The 21,657-nt window shown below is 40.4% G+C and overlaps 1 protein-coding gene across 4 annotated transcripts in view; it reads left to right on the top strand.

Annotated features, from left to right (window-relative positions):
• DPF3 (double PHD fingers 3) overlaps nucleotides 1-21,657 on the top strand; it is a 155,988-nt gene that overhangs the window by 103,949 nt on the left and 30,382 nt on the right. For all 4 annotated transcript variants that reach the window (XR_009418657.1, XR_009418658.1, XM_059474850.1 and 1 more), the window contains 2 exons: nucleotides 446-524; nucleotides 9,894-10,031. Coding sequence is in view for 2 of the 4 variants with exons in the window: in XM_059474850.1 (XP_059330833.1) it covers nucleotides 446-524; nucleotides 9,894-10,031 (217 nt within the window). In the remaining 2 variants the exon portion in view is untranslated. The remainder of the gene's footprint in view (nucleotides 1-445; nucleotides 525-9,893; nucleotides 10,032-21,657) is intronic.

The raw sequence follows: 21,657 nt of genomic DNA on the forward strand, positions 1-21,657 counted from the left end.
AAACAATGCCCCTTTGAAAATACTGAAGGAAATAATTTGACCTCTCTTTTATTTGGGGCCTGTTTCCTGGCTGATTTAATGTTTGTGTATATTCTTCAACACCTGTTCATCTATTCATTCATTCATATTCAGTTCAGCAAGGTATTTGAACATCTTCAGAAATGAATGTGTGATGATACTCGACTGAATATGTGCTGGCAGTGACCTACTGCTGCAGATGAACAGTATGAGCCATCTGTGGAGAGGATCTCCATTGCTTTACAAGGTCCATTAACAGAGAGCACATCTTAGGAGATGGAGGGTCATGACCAGTTTGAGAAACCTGTATGGAAGCTGAGGATTTGTTTAGTTTATACTGCACATCTTTCATAGGAGGGTGTGGTGTGGGGTGCAAGGAGACCTGGGGGGTGATGGAATAATGCTAACATTCCTCTTGTCCTTGCAGGCTCGGGGATCTGGAGGGGGCAGGAGACGGAATGATGCTGCCTCCCAGGATGACCATGACAAACCCTATGTTTGTGACAGTAAGTAGCAACCAGACAGCTTATTCTGCTTCCAGCCTGGTTGTACCAGCTCAGTGCACTCAGGGCTTCATATATTACAGCAAAATACTCTGCTGCTCTCTGACTTGCATGTTTGCCACCTGCTGCTGATGCTCTTGGTGTTTTTGCATAAAGGAAATAAAATTAAGTTCTCGGCAAGACTCCACTTTCCTTTGCCCTTTAATAAATCATCTCTTTTCTTTCTCTCTTTCTGGCTTCTCTGCCTTTTGTCTTCTTTTCCCCCATGTAAGTTTCACCCTCTATTTCTTTCTCTGTTTCAGATAGTTACAAACAAAAGCATAACTCAAAAATCTCCGACAAAGGTACTTCACCCTTGATGTGTCTCTTGATATATTTGGTGATTCTCTTCCCTTCAGTCCTTTTAAAATCTCACTGGGCTAAGTTCTGAAGGTCTTATCCCTCACCAGATGTCTTGTGGCATCATCAAAAGCTGAGCCCTTCTAAGAAACAAATAACATCTCAAATGCTTTGTTTTGATACATATTCCCTTTGAATACAGTCCTGCTGTTTGGTACCTTGCAGTTGGACTTCAGGTGAAGCAAGGCATTGTCTGAATGGAAAAATTATACTAGAGCCCAGCATCAACACAGAAGGAGGGTACCAGAGTCCCAGTATGAGTGAGGAGTCCAATATTTGTTATGCAATTGTTTGAGTTTTTTTTTTTTTTTTTTTACAGTCTAGTCCTTGATGCCTTCCTTCTTCTTTTGATATTCTTTTTTTGCTTCGTTTCTGTGAAGGGCACTTATCTTACCCACATCTTTTTGAGATATCCCATCTTAAGGCTTATTCTAGAATGTACATCCAATTGTAATTTGTGCTACCAGGTGCCTTCTAGCCTGTAAGACAATAACCTAAAAAAAGGCATTAGAAGTAGGAGGATAGCAAATCTTCACTTCTGTTGTCCAAACCAGCTGGTTTTGAGGACAACTAGAACCCCCTTTTTGCCTATCTTGCAACATTACCGACCTTAAAATAATAACTCTTGTTGTGTCAATCTTTGGAGGGATTTTCTGCTGATTTTTAAAAATGTGAGGAAATAAGGAGTTTGCATGGTGAATAAGAACTATATTCCATGTGAAATCATATTCTTGTATGGTGAGACCAGGTAACTGTATGTGCCCAGAAACCGAAGACTTGTATATGAGGGGAACATTACAGATGATAAAAACATAGTCAAGGAGGAAGAGCCCTTAAAGTTCTGAAGAGTCAGAAGACCTATGCTGTGGTTAAATAGCAGTCCTAGTGCACTGGAAGAACTAAAATGTGTCTTCTAAGACTTCTGTGAGAGCCCAAGATGTATCTTGTTGAAATCCACAGGTTTCCTTTGCTGGTGGTATATGCAGTATATGCATATCTTTCTTTATCTCTTTTCTGGAACATCCTTCTAAATCCAAGGACACTTGTCAGTGGTAGTAATTTGGAACATGATGACTCTATATTGTCTGATCTTGCACTGCTTTTGGATTTTACCGAGAACTCCCAACATGCATAGTAAGTGATTTGCTCAGAGTAGATTAAACATGGAAGATATCAAAGCAGGCAGCAGAAATCTGGCCTGAAGTCAAGACTCTCATACATTGTTGCATTGACAGAATTTGCCTTGGCTTACATTTTGGAGCATAAATTTCATCTTTAATGTTGGAAATGTTTCCTATTTCATTTGGCTGACACCCTTCACTTTTAGGAAACTTACAGTTACAGGTGAGTCATAAGGAATTTTGGACTCCAGACTTTGCATAGTGACTTCTCCTTTTCCATTGTAGATAGCTGATAAAAGGGTTATATGACAGCAGAACTCTTGTATCTGAGTTTAGAGAAGAAGGGAAGAACTGTCCCAGTTGTAATGTCATCATCCTGAAGAATATCCTGCCCATGTTAAATTTCTATACAAACATGACATGCCATTAATTATGAGTAATTGGCCTGTTATCCTGCTTAGGTAGATTTCTTGGATTAATTTTTTCTTTGAAATGATTTGATGAATATTTTTATAGATAAAACTCAGTCTAATTGTGGTAGTTTAGGAATTGGTTTGCAGTACTCCTTGTGCAGATGTTGTGGGCAGATAAGTTTGTTTTACATGGAAACATGCAGGTGAAACAGTGTATATGTTTCCTGTTTAGGAAAGCATTATTCCCTCAATTGCATTATGGGTACAAATAATTAGCTTAATGGGCCAACAGTTTGCTTCTTCTGTAGTTTATTTAATTTGCCTCCAGGCTGCTTTTTCTGCAAGTATACTGATATTCGAGTTTTGAAAATGACCAGAGAGAAGAAAGCATAAACACAGCTAAACCAAATTAATTTTCTTATAAACTGCATGGGGCACAAAAAATGAATTGTGGTCAAAAACTACTTTGCCCTTTTATCATATTTACACATTCATATTTATGGTAAACAAGAATATATCAACAGATCTCATCAGTTATAAAAGGGTTTTAGAAAACAACGAGGCAGTGTGTTGGTAAGATGATGCAAGTGTGATGCCCAGTGGCACTGCCCCTTGTGCTGGAAAATAGCAATGTTACCTCTGAAAAGACCTGACTTTTTCTGTAAGAGGCATTCGGACCTACATCAGGATTTAACTTGGTCCCAATATTAAAGCTGACTGGAAACATGCAATTTCTATGTGATAAAGGTTTTCAAAGCTCAAAATATTTTGTCCTCCTGTGTTTTTAAGAAGAGGTGGTTGGATGCCTGTTTTGTGGAAGGAAACATTCTGAAATACTTCAGCTGGTTTTACTGAGCTTATACTCTAGTAGAAGTTCAGAATAAAATATTTGATCAAAGCATCAATAAAATTGCTAGGATAATCATGAAATGCATTGTTTCATCACATCACCAAGTAGAAAACTTGGTGGTCAGATTTTCAGCCAGTTGCATTGGATTGTTCTGTGCCTTGAGCTCCCTTGGGATGGCTTCAATTACAACAGTGGCAGGCAAGCCTGGTTGGAGATGGGTATAAACTGCAAATGTTAACATAGCCAAATGGCTTAGCAGCTGTATGAGAACAGTCCCAAAAGTAGCTTGAGCACCTGGCAAGGAAAGGCACCTCAAAGAAGAGTGGAAAGTAGAGCTTGGAAAGCAAAGCAAAGCCTCTGATGTCAAGCAAGTGGAAGGTGGACCACCACCACTGTTCCTGATGAACAGGGCATGTGATTTTTAGAGGGACAGTGAATGAATAAATGAATACCTACATGTTTAATAAGAATTGGTGCCATTTCACTGTCAAATATTCAGCTAGGGAATTCGACTGAGCAGTCTTCTTAGAAATCCTTCTACTATTTTATTAGTGTTTATTGTATATTACTCACTACTTTTTCGAAAGAAAAACCTTCGCTGAATTTGTATCTAGAAATTTGTATTCTGGTTTAAAAGTTGTGCTACAATCAGTTGTAGCATTGAGTTCCATGATTCCAAATGTCTACTTCCTTTAGCCAGAGAAGTTAGTCTGTGCTGAATCTCTGCAAGCAATTAACTTTCCTGCTGCCCCTCCTCACTTTCATGCTTTCACTCTTCTCAAGTTCCCATGGAGACATGGGACTACGTACATACTTCCACCTTTGTTTTCTGTTCCTTTGTCTACGGAAGAATTCCCTTGCCCACCTCTTAAAGAAATTATTTATTTTCCTTTTACCAGTATGTCCTCATCTCCTTTTAGTTTTATTCCCATATAAACCCCTATTTTAGCATAGCAACTTATATCCTTTTTTTTGTAGTCCTTCTGAGACTGAACTGTACATTCAGATCCATTCCTTGTGCAAAATGAGCATTGACTGAAACCTTCCTAGGATTTTTGATGGATCAGTGACTAACACAGCATTGTATGTGCCCAGAGACACTGATCTTGTAGTATTTTGTAGAAGCTGATTCTTTCCTCAAGAACTTAAGATTTCTCTAGTTATTTACCTACGTTCTCTCTGCTGAAGTCCAAGACTAGCAGTCCTTGTACTGTTCTTGAGGGAAAATAACAATGTCTTCTATGTCTGCAAACAGTTACTGGGGCTTCTTTCAACTGTGCTTTCTTCAGCTCTTCTACTAAGCTTGTTTCTTTCATGTGGAAAAACTCCAAAGTAGTTTTTAAAGTAATATTGGCCAGAATGAAGTTAAACGTGCTGTTCTGAGGAAAGATGCATTTCTGAATATGAGTGGTTGATAGATTTACTTGTACTTACAATTACTTTTACAAACTGGATTTAAGAAACTTGCTCTGTTATATATCCATGAGAGGCACAGAGATGGCTGACCTAACAGGTTATTCAGTAATCATCTCCTGGTATTATCCCTTCTGGTGAATCCCTAAATAGATAAGCAGTAAGATCTAGAATAAGATGCTTGTTCAGATGTACTCAACAAACAACTCTCCCACCATATCTGCTATTCTTGGCATCCTTTGAATACATTATTAGTAGAAAAGACAAGATTAGATAGGTAAGGACATTAAAAAAAATAAATACTGACTAACATAGATGTTGAATAGAGCACATGGTAAAAGGGAAACAGAATTGACTCTGGCAGTTGAACATTTTCTGCTCATATAGGATATTTGTTTTCTCCTTTGCTCTGGCTAGCAACCCATTTATTGAAATGTGCACAGCTGTATTGTTGAGCTGCACATGTTTTGGGGTTTGAACTGGGGTTCAGAGTTACTGTGATCTTAATACAGCAGGTAGATTCTGGGACTTGTCCTCTGGGGACACTGAAACAATGACTATTTACCTCCCTATTCTACCTGCAGAAAATTCCCTATGGAATGGGAATGCTAAATAGCTGCTCTCATACTACAGGTGTACAGTGTGACTATATTATAGTGTGTATAGTACTGAGCAAAGAGGGATGAATATGAAGTCTTTGTATCAGTGGAGGTCAAAATGCATTGTTAATGTTTGAGATCTCTAAATGTGCCAGAGTTTGTACACAACTGTAACAGGAGAGAATACATTACCAAACCAGTGCAAAACAAGGACAGGGGGATTTTTTTGTCTTTTTTTTTTTTTTTTTTTTTTTTTGAGTGGAGTGAATGGTAGGACAGGAAGATAACTTTGAAGAATGGCTGCCTGCCAGAAGTTAACTCAAGATTTAGTATTTGACATAGTACACCTGAGAACAAGGAACAGTAGGCAACAGAGAAAAGCAAAGAAAGACAATGAGGGGGACAAAATTCAGTGACCAAAAAAAAAAACCAACCCAAAAAAACCCCAGCATGTACTCCTTCAGTTTCCTGTTTCCACTGGAAACATGGATTGTTTCCTTCTGTCTCATACTGGTGACAGATTGTGCAAAATGTATGTGGAGAGCTGGCTGGAACACAGCTCACAGGCTGCCAAGGACCAAATGTGTAACTATTTCAAAATGACAGCAACACAGCCATTAGATATTTGATGAGGAAATCTTTTAAGTCATAGGTTTCAAATCCCCTTTTTAACAGGGGAAGTATTTTATATTAATTTTAATAATTGAGAAATATAAACAGAGAGATAATTTGCTTATCCAAAGAATTGCAGGGTGCTCCAGTCCAGAACATAGAAGAGAGGTCTCTTTTGTGAAACACTCAATGCTTGCAATTATACTGTTTCCCCCCCACCATAATGTAGTTGTGTAACATCTTAATATCAGTCTTCAAATTTGAAGGGAAGTAAGGTTTATCATAGGAGAATGTTTGGTGGCCTCATAAAAAAATCTCTCCCTCTTCCCCATTTGCGACATTTGGTCTGCACTGCTGAAGTGCTGGTTACTTACCCAGCTTGTTCCTACGGCAGCATTCACATCAGCTCATAGCAACAATATATCCTTTGAATGCAGGAGGATTTGGAGTGGGTTATGTTTTACAAACTCCCACTGTTTTTATTGAGCTTGGCCACCTAATTAAAGATCAAGTCAACTTCCCAGTGTTGAGATTCAGGATGAAATCTACCACATGCAAGGATGATGAGCCTATCCAGCAAGGGAAATTGAAGATAAAAAAGTCAAAGCTGCTGAAAGGAAGGCCACTGGACAAAGTTTATGAAAGGCACACTCTCACTTGCTATGTGTGAGCTGCATAGTGTTAAAAACTAATCAACAGCATGCATCTCAGACTGGGAGAACCAGTTCTCATTATGCTTTTGTCAGCTCTAAGAATGAGAAAGATGTGGTGTAAGCACTGGTGTGGATGCTGGAACTCATGGATTCCAGTCCTGGTAATGAAAAAAGATCACTGTGTGGGCAACTCAGCCCCTCTGCGGTTCTCTTTTTTCAGAACTGAAATGAGAATAGTATTTCCCACTCAGGAATGTGGAGGAAGATTAATTAATGTTTGAAAAGCCAGTCTGCAGTGGGAAGAGTTATATAAGAGCTACGTGTTTATTAATGATCACCCTTTTATAGAAACTACCTCTTAGCACAGTGATACAGTAGATTAATAAAATGTGCTCTTACCTGGAAAATAAGAGATTTGGGTGAATTCAGGAAGATTCAATCTGTTGAAGAATCCATGAAATTTTGATTTAGCTTCCATTCTAGCAAAGTCTCACTGCAGCCAATGGTTCTTTTGCCTGACTAATATCATGACCCTTTTCCTTCTGCAAAAGTCTGATTTGTTTGAGGAACATGAAATCTCTGCAGTTTCAATTCATGGCATTGCTTTGGACTCTTTTATGACACAAAGTGAATTTGAAAAAATGGAAAAATCTAGACACCAAGAACAAAGGCTGCTGGAACTGCAAATCTTTGGTCCTACAAATGATCTGCTGAGACAATGTAAACCAAATTTATTTGCCTCAGTTCTGGGTATGAAGTCCTTCAAATCAATTTCTCACAAGGCATGTCAGAGATTGCTGTCACCCTTGAAGGCCACCTGTAAGTCCTCACAATGGAAAGGACTCAGCTGCAGAATTACTACTGACTCAGCTTATATTGATACTTGCTTTTTCCTGGTGAGCTGATACTTTTTTGCTGAAGAAGGATGAGTTTCCAGACCCATCTGATTTCCTATGTCATCCTTAACACCATAGCTAAAATCCCTGCAGGATCCTGTAAGGAATGGAGTAAACACCATCATTTTGGGACTTTCTGCAAGGAATGCAAGTCTCCTTTTGTGCATTGATCACCTGATAGTGTCCTGGAAATAATTTGACAGAAGTCTTTGAGCAGTATTGGTAATTCATAGCAATAGAATTATTTTTTAACATTCTTCTTCAAGCACATAAAAGTAAGTGGGATAGAGTAGGATACTTGATGAGGTGATCCAGCTCATCTAGCAGATGGTCAATCTGCTAGAAATGTAAATCTCTTTCTCCATTCTAAGTAAAGCTGCAACATTTATGTAATTAGAGGAGGTTACCATTATAAAAGAATTTAAGCAGTGAGCTCTTTCTGGGTTGATGATTACTTAAGTGTTATGCTTTTCCACTATTCCAAATATGGGGAAAGTCACACAGAACTGCTGATATCTTGTTGTTTTGACTCTTGTTCAGCATCTGTTCCACTGCTTGTCCTTTGCCCTGCAGGACCACAGAGAAGGAGAAGTAGTTTCCCTCTCCAGAATGCACTGGAAGAAAACAAGGATGGTACTAGAAGAGGGAGTCTGAACTGATGTTTTGTGGAGAGCATGCATCTAACAAAGTCTAGTTCTTCAAAATGTCTGGCAATTATGTTAGGTTTACATATGAAAAATGAAGGCAGATGTTTCAAAGAATGGATGTGCATATCTATATGAGTATTTTAGTTCTCTCAATATTCCCTCTTCCCTCCTGCAGTAGGTCTCATTTCTAAATAAAGGCCATTCAAAGACTTAAAAAAATCTGTGACTGAGGACAGGACATATTGAACTTCCAAGAAACTTCTGTCTTGTTATAATGATTCTGTGATCATCACCTTGCACGATGAAGATAACTGGGAAAAAGTATCTAATATTCCAGATCACTCATATGTATCATGAGCTTGTTTTACATGTTTCTAATAAAGAAAAGCATTTTCCTTGAGGGAGCTTGTAAATCAGAAGAGATTAAGAATGAAATATATTATTGTAATAAGTTTTTATTTACAATTTTTTATGATCTGTTCCAAAAGGTGGAACATCAGTTAGTGTTTTCTGAGTAGTAGCAGAAAGGAATAAAATTTTAAATTTTATGTAAATGAATAAATGGGATGAGGGTGGTTGGTTTTTTTTTTTATTTTTTAAAAATTTATTTGTGGAGTCTTTGACATTCCCAGACTCAGGTGTCTGGAGAATGGAAAGTATCTATATATCTTGCAGAATACATATTGGGGCCAACTTAAGCTTTTAGGAGTGGATGGTCACAATGCAGGACAGACTGCTGGACATGACATTTATTCCTGTGTGAAATCCCTGAGGTTAATTAAGGTGACTGAAAATGTCTCTGGGAGGAAAAAATTGCAAGAAAGGCACTAAACTTTTTGTCTTTGTTTTCTAGTCTTTTAAAATGGCAATATTTGTATTTGGTAGACAAATAGCTGTATAAAAGAAAATAAACATTCACAAAATGCTTTGAAGATGGAAAGTGATAAATTTTTGAGATGATAACATGAATTAAAAACTTTATATAAAATCAATTCATAAAACTTTATAGAAAATCAATTAATATCTAATGAATCTTATGATGTTGCCTGCCCTTGCTAAGCTCCCTGTGAAAGTGTAGACCTTTCATCACCCCAAGCTGTTTGATTCTGTCCTTAGTATCTGTTGACTTAATCCTAAAATAAATGAAAGTTCAGAAGCAGTATTCTCTGTCATATATTGCATTGTTCATTGGAGTTTATCTGGGCAAATAAGTATCACTACCACATGTTTTTTTAGCAAGAATCTGTGGATGATTTCCATCCCCTTATCTTAACTGGGAATCTGTGAATAAAGCTATTTATTCTCTTAGAGAAAGCCTTTAAAAAATCACAGCTGTTTCCTTTTTTCAGAGATCAGTAATGAAGAAAATAATGTCGTTTCTTCTCAGTCTTGTTCCCATTGCTGTGCATTGTGCAGCACCACCACTGGACCTGGCATTTCATTTAATTTTATGTGCAGTCTTGTTAGTAATCTTAGCAGAGAGGATTAGGGCTCTGTGATCTGCAGGGACTGAATGCATTTGCCTAGCCTGTGAGAAGGACCGCTGGCAGCATGGTGGGAAGAAAGCTTGTTTGGAGACCTGCAGCTGCAGGGCTGCCTCTGTCACCTTTCACCAGTGCCAGCTGGAAGGGTTTTGGGCAGGTGCATGGAGTGCATGGTGCTGTTCTCAGGGGAAAGGGAGCATTATTTGAGACGATGCTGCTGTGGTTGTAGATCACACTGATATTTCCATTCTCTCTTCCCCTCCCTCATATCTCCTTTCCATGCAGTCTGTGGCAAGCGTTACAAGAACAGGCCTGGGCTGAGCTACCACTATGCTCACACCCACCTCGCCAGTGAAGAGGGCGATGAAGCCCGTGAGCAGGAGACCCGCTCTTCCCCCGTCCACCGAAATGAAAACCACAAACGTGAGTAGGATCTTCCCTTTGCCTTTGAGATCCTTTTCAGGGGTGTTATCTCCACCCTGTCTTTGCCTTGGGGAGGCTGATGTTATTGCCTAGCTCAGTTGTGAGTGATTGGGACGTGGATGCTTGGAGCTAATCAGCCACAGCTCACACGGGTGCTGGCTCAGCTAGTCAGGAATTCATTTCAAACCCAGCATTATCTCTGCAGCAAGTCACTTTTCCATTACTGCTCCTGTGGGGAGGAGGTGGCAAGGAGAGGGGGGAAAAGAAGAGATGGCCAAGCTGCCCATCATCAAGCAGCCTCCCAGAGGTTCTTAGTAAGGATGCTGAAGAAATACACATCCAGTCATTTCAGGGGACTGCCTTTGTTTTGCTTTAAAATAAGAGATATTTGTCAATGTCTCAGTTTTTCAGTATGAAAATAACCACCTTTCTCCCTTATACCTTCACCTGCTGCATAAACAGCTTACCCTCCACTTTGCCAAAAGCTGCTCCTTAGTTATGGTTTGATAAAAGCTATGAAAACACATCAGAACTGGTCTGCAAGGAGAGCAGGAATGTGAAAGGAGAATGTGCCTCAATTTCCCACACTGGTACAACGCTGAAAGAGATCTAAGTAGTCCAAATCTTTCTGAGATGAGTCACATATGCTCACACTGAGCATAAGGTCCATGACCCTGTTTGTCCCTTCTGTTCTCCTTAGGCACAGAACAGGAAGTCAAGGATGCTGTGTTCTATTACTGATTTTTGCAAGTCTCTAATCCCCTGTTTCTCAGTTTTACATACTATGTGATGTTTGCTGTGACCTTGGGATTTGTGTAGATAGCTTTGTTCACTTTCAAAAAGTTCTTTTGGATCAGCATATGATCTGTGTTATTTTCGTTCAAAGTAATAAAGCAATAAAATGCTTATAGGGAAAAATATGCAGGGAAACACTTTCTAATACCTTAAGAACTGCAAGAAATATGGAAGTAGGAAAACATTTTTTTTCTAAGTGGCATAATTGATAATTGTCCCCAGGGAAGTGTGGGAGGGGGCTTCCTTCCTCCAAAGCATCTGCTACTAGCCACTGTCTGAGCTTGAAGGACTGTTTAGTGTGATCCCATTTGGCAAGCTCTATGTTTCTGTCACTTTTATGCTCTACCTTTTAGTTATTCACATGTTGGTAGATTCACAGTAAAAGTAATTTTGACTCCTCCAGCTGTTGATAAACTTCAGCTGTCAGTGCACTAAGAGTGACTGCTTGGGCAGGCAGGAGAATGTCAGTGTTCACCCAGTAGCTTTTGTTTACTTAACATTTACATCCGTTTTGGGAGTATTTTTTGTTGGTTGGTTGTTTATTTCCTGTGCCTGGAGTAGTCACTAATAGTTACATACCTGAGGGGAATATTGCAAATCTGTACTGAATTAATATTGATAATGGTCTTGCAATAGATGCCCAAAAAAAGAAAGGTAGTGTCCTACACCCTGAATTCAGCTTGACATAGGTGCCAAGGGGTCTCAGTCCTTGTGTCTGGTGCTTAGGAAATGATAGAAGTTAACTAGAAGAGCTATGGTAAGGTTTGGAGCAGCTGACTTTGGCCCATGATAAAAAAGGTGCATTCTACACTGCGGGAAAGAGTAGCATGAGAGCTGCTTGGCCTTGTGTTCCCCCAGAGCATGTGGCAAAGGGAAGCTGCTGATGCACAGATCCACAAGCGGGCAGAAATTTAGAACCATTGGGATAAACCTCTCTGATGCCCAGATTCCTGAGTGGAAAGCATAACCAGCCAGGAGCCAGTGAGCTATGGGCAACAGCCATGCAAATGTGCAGATCAGCCTTGGGGAAAATCCCAGATGCTGGAAGGTAACTGTCCCAAATGGCTGAGCTGTCACAGTGGCTGCTTGTTCCCTTTTTGCCTGTTTGTTTGTTTAGAGCCTTGAGCTCAGATCTTGCATCTTTGCTCTTCCACTTGGCAATATTTAATTTATGCTGCCATTTATCTTCCATGTGAATGCTAATTGTCCACATTGCTAATGTGCAGTCATTAAATGGTCCCTTTGTACAGGGGGATGGTGGGGAGCCAGAGCATCAGATCCTTCCTCTCCCCTAAGAACTGCTAGGCATGTGTTATGAATTAGATTTGACAGGTCTGCGGCATCGTAGGTCTCGAGCTTCAAGAGTCCTCTCTGCGTGGGCTTGGGGGGTGGGGTAGGGGGAGGGAGGGAAGGCAGGGGGATGTTAATCCAAACAGCTAATCCACAACCCACTGAGCAGGAGGACCAGAGATATGGTGTAGAGTAGGATCTGGTTATTTGCTGAGCAGTGTGTCAGAGATACGAGCAGCCAGATTTAGAAGAGGCAGGGCAAATCAAAGCGGCCCTTTGGAATTCATTGTGCCCTGGGAGGTGAGTACCAGGTCAGTAAAGTTCAGGAGGGTGGCTGCAGCATGAACTTCCTTCCTCTGTACCCTCGTCTCCTCTACAGCTTCCACTCCTTGCACAACCTGCAGTAACAGCAGCCTTGGTGATGCAGGAGGGAGCAGGGCTTCTGCAGGATTCAACTGTTGGTGCCCTAACTGCTGCCAGATCAAGACCTGAAAGCCTCTTGTCTTTCTGCATATTCAGTCCCCTCTATTTCATACACAGACCAATTTGAGGAGGTCAGAAAATTATCCAGAGATTGGAAAAGAGATGTAGATAGGAGGAATCTACCTAAAACTGAGACCATTGAATAGGTGAGCATCAAAGAACTGGGACTGGCCCAAGTCCCACATCTCACCTCCTTGGCACATCTCACTGTCCTCGACTGTGTAGAAGGTTTGTCTGTTTACATCTCTTTACATCTCTGTCTCCTTCTGTTCTTTCTCACATATAGATTACCTGTTGCAACTTGAAAGATAGTTCAACAGTCAACACCTGTTGATTTGTTTGAGCTTTAGTGGCTTGCTTTTTATGCTTTATCTAGCCCTTTGACACAAATAAACAGCCCTTCCTTGGTGTCTAGTCTTGCCTCTGCCTATACAAACATTTATTTCTGACCTACTCTCTGATTTTGTTACCTGAGTATTGAACTGCGAAAAGGAAATTACAGAAAACCCTTTAAAAAGTCAACCCCTCATTTCCTCAACTCCACTGAAAAAATAAATGATTCCACACCATTTTCAGACTTTTTCTCTGCTGGCTTTTCCTCTACATGTTGGCACCGAGACCGTGAGATTTGTGAGCCCAGGGTGCATCCAAGCCTGCCACAAAACACCTGCTGTTTTATTCCATCTCTCTCCATGGGTACAGGCCAGCTCTGGGGGCAGCTGGTGCTCACAAATTTTGAGGCACTTCTGATATAGGAATTACATTAGACTTCTATCTATTGAAATGTCTCTGTGAATGAGTGTACTAGTATAAATGCTCTTTCTTAATTCCTGGGAGAATAGGATAGTGTGCCTACATGGAGAAAAACTTCCTCTCCTTTAAAGGAGAAGAGTTCTCAGTGGCATTTTGCTGTGTGAAATGTTGATTGCAGGCAGCTGTGCAGGAGCAGCAACTGAACAGCATCTTATGCCCACAAGCACTCTGGCCAATGACAGGCCTAAATGAAGTACATTGTGCTGAGTGCAGGTTGATCCATTGTGCAATACATGTAGTTAAGGAAAATGCATTCCTGTGCCCTCCTGCCCCTCTGCTAGCTTAAGCATCTGCCCTGCAAAACCACCTGTGTACACTATTTCATGGCATCAGCCTGTTGTGCCCAGTTCCATCACAGATTTTATTATGTGGATAAATCTCTACTGGAGAGACCAGCCAAAGTTGTTTGTGTACTCTAAGCATAATTGGATACCCAGTCTCCAGAGATAAAAAATTAATGTGCTAACCTCAGTGTGCCTCCAAGCTGTCCTCCAGCTCCCCCACACAGTCATCTTTGAAACATTTTTATTTCCATCCAGGCAGGGGGCTGGCCATGAATAAATGAGGAGAGTCAGCCCCTCAGTTGGAGACAAGCTGTTTGTTCCTCTCCACAAGCAGCATCAATTTGAAAAGCTACATCAGGCCTACTTTTCCTTGCCTCAGTGATGATCCTTGCTGGGGCCATGGTGGGAGCTACTTCTGAATGGAAGGATGCATCAATGCCCACCTTGCAATAAGATACCCTGCAGCAGGTGCTTTTCAGTGAAAATATGTACATTACCTTGAGTTAACTTCTTAGTCATTTAATCTGTTTGGGTTTTTTCTCTTTTCAGAGTTTGTTTTCATAAGGAAAAACACTCAAAATGCTAAAAGAAACAGTAATGATTGGAGTGTTTGAACTGTGTAAAGATTTCCCGTAAATCCTTTTTGCAGCTGTAAATCACTGACACTTTTGTGAGGGTATTTTGCAATGCTGAGTTAAAAAACAGATCAGTTGTTTAATGGCATAGTGGAAAATCCCAAAATCATCTTCTATGTCAATGGAGAGCTAATCTGCAACCCACTTTTTTGTTTTTTGTTTGTTTGTTTTGATTGGAGTCATGGGGTGGTTGTTTTGGTAATTTGGTGTTTCTTTTCTATACTGCCTGGACAAGGACTAAAATGTTGCTGTTGATGTGCAACTGTCATTGAAGAGAAGCACCGAGTGCTTCTCAGTAGTTTGTGGGAAAATATTTCCAACCTGACTAATTGGTTTTTGGAACACATGTGTTGCTTAAACAGCACATCAGCTCTCAATTTAGGATTAATGTATTTGTACAAATACATCATTAATGTATTTGTAGGGTTTTTTCCTTTTTCTATCTCCCTGCATTTTCTGCCTTATTTTTTTCCTTCTCCACGTAGAATTCGAACCAAGTAAAATCCAAATGCTTTGACTGAATTTGAACTGAATAGGTGCTCTCTGCCTTCTCAAACTCCTCCAGTGGGTAATTTCCAGATAAAAGCCTACAAGATGTTGCACGGACCTAATTCACGGCACTGGCCATTCTCACCTGAATACTGAGGGATGCTGCCAGATGGGGCTGTATATTGGGCATTATAATACCTTCTTGAAGTGGGATATGTTACTCCCTTAGGGAAGTGTGCTTCAGTGGCCAGGCACCAAGTCTCTACAGAGGCACCCCTTAAAGTCAGGAAATCTGTATGTTAAGATGTCAGACTCTTTTGTCTGCCTACTCTATATCTCCTACTCTAGTGCTCATGAGGCACTAGACAATTACAAAGTTTTACTCCTAGCAGTGGGTTTTTGGCTGATGCTTTAGGAGTTCTTGCAGAAGATTCTATAAGGTCAGTGCACAGAAATTCTATTAGATGCTGCCTTAAGGTGGAGGAACACTGATTCTCTAAATCTACTGAATCCAATCAGTTGAGGCTATATTTTCCTAGCTGTACCTTCCAGCTACCTAGCTCACCTTCCACCTCTTCCATTAGCTGTTCAACTTAAGGGCCACACTGATTCCTGTAAAAGAGATGATCAAATGATCTTCCTTTCCCCACACTTAGAGGCTTCCTCTGACTTTTACAGATGTACCTCCTTTTCCTAGCACTTCTTGTAGTGCTCCTTGGCTGCACTTCTTTGTGAGCAGGGGCTGTAGGAAAGGCAAATGTTTCAGAGTTGCTAAAAGTTGTGCAAAAGCAACAGCTTCTTCTATCCCCACACCACTAGCTAACTCAAAAAAGGAGATAAAATCCAGTTACTAGAGAGACCTAGCAATACTTTGGGTGGGTGGTTTGCAGCACCTCTCAGTAGCATATCCTGCTTTTCTGGCTGCCAGCAAAAGGGCATGCCCATCCCATGTGGGGGAGTGCAGCGTGGGGAGCCAGAGCTAGTTGAGGCCATGGGGCTGTGGAGGATGATTAGCACAACTCTGGGAACAGAACACCAGCCATTTCCCAGTGTTACACCCAAGTTCCAAGTGTGTTTGGTAGAAAAACAGCACCACATCGACACAGATGTGCCACCTCCAGCCTGCTGCAGGGCCCTGTATCAAGTGCACCAACACTTCCCAGTTTTGGGCCAGCCAACATGCTTATCTCTGGTGCTAACAACAGAGTAAGTGACTGGCAATTTCCTCTCATTCAGTTTGATTTACACTTCTTCCTGAAAAACGGCAATGAAAAGCCCATGCACTTAATTCACGGTGAGGAGTCCGCAGAAATAGCTGCGCACATCCCTGCCTGGCTGTGTCCATGTGAGAGAGCAAGAGCCTGGGGCACCCTTGAGCTGTGCATGGCCTGCTCCTCACCACAGCAGCAGCTGTGTTCTTTCTTTGTTCCTCCCCAGGCAGGGTCTAGCCTTGAGCACAGAAGCAGCTCCCTGGTCTGCCTCTCTGCCCACCATTGCTCGCTGTACCCAGCAATAACAGGGACAGAAGGGGCTGCATGCCCAGCCAGCCATCTCCCTCCTCTTCCATCAAAGAAAGCCACAGTCCAGGCACTACTTTTCTGTTGCCTTCTCCTTAAAGCCATGTTTTCATTTAATCATCACAGTGTAATTTCTCTCGTGAGCCTGCCTGGCCTGCACTGAGCCGTTCTGAGCAGCAAGCAGAGGGGCCGCGCTGCGATTCCTTCCACTGGAGAGCAGAGGCAGGCGGGCGGCAGGGCCAGCGCAGCCAGCCGGGCCCGCGGTCACCATGGAGACGGGCCAGGCCTGCCCGGAAGGAGCGCTGGCAGCCGGGGGGGCGAGGACAGACACACGGAGACATGGCTGGGGATTATCTGTCACCGAGCCTCCAAGGGGCCTGACCACTGCGAGCGCAGGCTCTTGGCCGGCGTTCTCCTGCTCAGGCAGACTTGCCCTTTGCCAGGGAGAAAAAGGGAGGAGCTGGAAAGGAAAACTGGCCCCATCTCAGACAAAGAGTCTTGTAAATGAAACAAAAAATCCCAACAAACAAAACACCAACAAAAAAAGTAAGTCCACCCCTTTTCATCCATCATGAAGTGCACTGGCTTGACTCAGGCCTAAATGCAGGGTCCTGCGGTCTCTATTGTGTTCTGAAGATTCTTGTTGCAAACAGAGTAAATGGCCTGATTCAAAGCCCTTTGAATTGAATTGAAAACCTCCTGTGTGCTTTATTGGTTTTGGACCAAACCCAGAAGAAACAGGTAAGAGCTGGACAAAGTGTGCTAGGAAAAATCCCTTAGTGAATGTATGTATCTCTGACTGTAGCCAATTCTCGGGAATCATTGAAATAAATGATGCACATTGAAATAAATGATCCACACCCCAGCAGCAAGGCATGCTCTCCATGCATTCTCTATTGCCTTCCCAGCAATGTGGGTATGACAAAAAACAGGGATAAAATGCTGCCAAACCTAGATGCATATCTTAAATTATGGTTCAGTATTGTGTTGTATTACCTACAGGCTGAAGAAATATACGTGACAGTGATTTTTTTATCCAGGAGCAGAAAACTAGTATTTCTTTTAAGCACTTGTTCCACCTCACAAGGTTTTGAAGATTGTAATCCAAATAATCAAAATAATTTCACACAGAAATCATAAAAATGCACAGATATAAGGTTCTATTTATTTGGGGGTTTGTCTGTATATATTTAAGGGTCACATTTTGAAGAAAAATGATTTAAAATATCTGTACTTTGAATTTTCTGTTTAGAAAACAGAGACAAGGTTTCCTTCTTCTGAACTTGCCTTCCATCAAAGAAATTTTCTGCAGCCCTGAGAAGTAGAAAACTTCTAATCTCTAAAAAGAGATTTTTATTGAGTCATGTGGCTCCAGGAGATGATGTAGAAAAGAAAATTCCTCATTTCTTGATTTTATTTCACTATAAGCAGCTTGCTTTTATTATTAAACTGAAACTACATGGAAGATAACTTACAGGGGTTTTTTGGTTGCTTGGGAGGGGCGAAGGGAAGTTAGAATTCTCTTTAGAGCCTCTGCTTTCAAAATCAAGAATGCACATAAGGTATTTTATGTATTTAAACTCAGTCAACTTGTTTAGTTTTCAGGTTTTGTCTACAGAACAAAGTTACTGTGTGATATGCTACATAATTTATGTAATTTAACAAACTTTACTAAAAGACTACTGTGAATGATGATACCATATTTTAAGTAGTTCTTTATTCTGCTCAGCTTGTTATAGCTTGAAATTAACTTGATTAGGCTGAGAAGAAAAAAAAAGTTTGAGAGTAAATGCATACCAAATTTATTTGGAAATACTAGACTTTGTTTTCACTCTGCATCCTGTCTTCATGTGAATCGTCGTTCAGGTTCAGGGAAAGTACTATTTGAACTGTATAGATCTTGCCATGTCTCTCCTTATTCAATTTTTTAAGTTTTAAAGTATTTTTAAAAAATTTTATACACAATTTTATGGGAGATATAAATGAGGACATCTACATTCTACATTCAGGTTTAATCAAAAGATGAAGACATTCATCTTTTGATGAAACCTGAAAACAACCCTAAGTTGAAATGGCAAGAGGCACTGATTTAAGTACACCTCCTATAAGCAAACTTTAACTCAGGCAATACTCAAAGCTTCTCAGAGCTTTTGATCTGTTTTTGCAGTTTGCAATGTAAAAGGAAATCAGAGAAGTTTTGAGTAAGATCGGACAAGGCCATGGCTGGTTTTCAAGCCATTGCTTTCAAACGGTTTCTAATTATGGGTGAGTTGTTTTTTTTTTTTTTTAGCCAAATCCTTGGAGGCAGTCACCTGATCTAAATGAGTCAACTCTCTGCTAGAGAGTTATTGCTAGTTGAGCTATTTTGCTTAAACTTGCACCTTCTATTTGTTGATCACCTTATGCAAAAAGTGAACACCTAGTTAATTACTATGTCTCAGATGAAAAGCAGCAACATTACCCCGACGGAAATTGTTTTTTCTTGTTTTAAAATCCATAGTTTTATTGATTTAGGGGTGAGATTAGGGTTGGGCTTTTCCTGCATGATACCCTGTTCGTGAAGATTACATGTTAAATCTTGCCATTTTTCCTTTGTTTTCTTATTCCTTCATCATTTGTTAATGACAGTAAAATATAACTAGAAACTCTGAGGATATATGCAAAAAAAGTTCCTTTCAAAGTAAGAACTCTGCCATCTGAAAATCTCTTTATTCTCAAACCTTCTGTGATTTAGCCTGTGACTTAATTCACTGTATGGTACTGAACAAGAAAATAAGCTAAGTCGGGTTTGGTTCTTGTTTTTGCACACATTAGAAAAAAAAAATTGAAGAGAATAACATTGCCTGGCTTGTTTGGCTTTAGAGATACATCATTTAAGATATCATTAATGTAACTTTGAGAACTTCTCATCTGTCTATGACTTTTTAGGCCTGATATCTCTATCACTCTCTACTGAGCCAGCTTAATAAGTGAGCACACAGACACTCAGATTAAAAATTAAATAAATTGGAAAAAAACAAGGAAGAAAAGAAAGGGGGAAACAAGGAAAAGAAAGAGAAAAAAGAGTAAGAGAAGAGCAATCAAACCTGAAGTTTATTTCCTTTCCAATGGTCTGGGAGAATCCCTTCAGCTTTATCATACTCAGCAAATACCCTCCATCTCTCTCACACAATGCAGATGAATTGAGCGGTGTAGGTACTTTTGAGTCCCCCTGTCCCATTTCCAGTTTGACAGTCAGTGGATCTTACGGCCATAATTGGTGTGTAAATAAATTTAAGTCACTATATACAGAGTGTTAGTTACACCACTGTGAACAGTGGTAGAAGTGGAGCTCTTTCCTAGGTCTGCTGGCTGGCACCCTGACTGCTTGTGGCCTTGCCACAGGATTTTTGTGTTTGAGTATAAGCCAGTTTACCACTCTACCTCCAAGTCTTTCAGCTTTAAAATGCAATGCAACCTTACCATGAGACTTAATTAGGGTCCAGAACACTTTGGTTAGATTCAATGGCAAAAGAGGCTTTTGATCTCACTGAAGGTTAATAATAGGATCTTCATGTCTGTAAGGCACTCTAAGAAACTTGGATGAAAGGTGACATAATTTAATAAGGGACAACAACAAAAAAAGTCACTGGATTCTGAGCTTGCTGAGTTTGCACTGCACATGGACTGTCTGTAGATGCAGAATAATATAAAGAGGTAATTACTTAACTTTTTCAAAATGGAGCTGCAGTGGGAAATGTAAATGCTAGGGAGGTCTGTTTTTTATACACAAAGTATGTAGCAGCAACAACTTTATGATCATTTTGTTACAGCTCTTAAAATGAACTGGTGTGCTAGACTTCCACCTGGTTCCTGTTCTTTTTTTGCTTATCTGGCATATATTAAATGCCTTCCTGGAACAGACAAAATGCTAATCTAGCACTGGAAGCTTTTCTCTTTTTTTGAGGAAGTTGGGAATTGGTCAACCAGGATCATTTTAGGGCAAAGTCCATTGTTTAGTAAATACTGTCATGATCTCCATGACCACACAGGAAGATAGTGATGTATTTGCAGCCTTATAGGTTAATTTTCTTCTTAATTTCACCTTACCTGGAATCTTTTAGTTACCAATCTCCAAAAGTTCAGCTGATCAACATCTGGAAATAAATGAATAACTAGATGCACCCAAACCAGAAAAGCAGATTGAACTTGGAGGAAATTTTAATTTTAAGTGTATGTCTTGGACTGCTACCAGCAGCCCTTTAGAATGTCATTGTTCTTTGGGGGAAATTTGAATGTGGACAAAAAGACCGTTAATAAAGGCTGTCAAAACATCTGTTAAAAATCTGCAAGTTACAAAATATGCATTAAAAACATAATTAAATAAAGATGGTGCAGTTTAAAGTTCTTCATTCTCTCATTTGTAAAGTTCATGCAGTAGGCTTAGGCCAGGTATACCTACTGGCATATAGCTGGAATTTTTTATGTTAAAAGGAACAAAGACAAACAGCAACCATTACCTCCACTCCCTTCCCCAGTTCATAAAGTGTACAGGAAGATGTTTTCCTTTTCTGGAGAGCAGAGGAGGGAAATGGCTGTTGTGAGCACGAAAAAAAGGACATTGCTGTTCTGCTCAACTAAGAGGAATGCAGAAGACCTCTGCCCTTCTCTTCTTCCAAAGGGATCTGCATCCTCCTTTACTTAAGATCAGTGTGTGTCTGCTCCTTTCCAAGTATTCCTAGCTGGAAAATAATAATATATCCTTGCTCCTTTTCTCTTGGCTGAAAAAGTCTTTAACTCTTCTGGTTGTGATATCTGCCCAGGCTCACTCTGCACCTGTGCTTGGTGCTAGTGTTGGACCCTTCTTGCTCGTCCAAGGGAACATGACTGCTACAGGGGCCTTAAGTCTTGGGTGAAACATCCCCAAATGGCTTTACCTGTGAATATTCAAGAGCTTTTGAACCAACCTTCTGGCTAAAGACACTCTGCTACTTAGAGATGCAGACCCCTAAGAAGCTACTTGAAATAAAACCAGTAAGGGTACTTATCCCCCCATCTTCCCACTGTTGATTTTTGAGTTTTGGAGACTGTATTTTTCCTTTATGAATTTGTATTTTGTGGGATTATGATGATGACAGCTGCCTGAAAAACCAAATTTGGCTTACTGACAACATAGGTCTTATCCTGCCTTAGGGATTGCCTCTATACCTGTATGTTACAAGTCCCTGAACTGTAAAGGCATATCTGGAAGCATGTCCTTGAGAAGGAGCAGCCTGGCTGGGATTATAAAGGAAATAGTAAAGGGCATTTCAGGCAAAATAGAGACAACCCAGGGTGTACT

Source organism: Ammospiza nelsoni, chromosome 6 (assembly GCF_027579445.1).
Source record: "Ammospiza nelsoni isolate bAmmNel1 chromosome 6, bAmmNel1.pri, whole genome shotgun sequence".
In the NCBI taxonomy this organism is placed as follows: Eukaryota; Metazoa; Chordata; class Aves; order Passeriformes; family Passerellidae; genus Ammospiza; species Ammospiza nelsoni.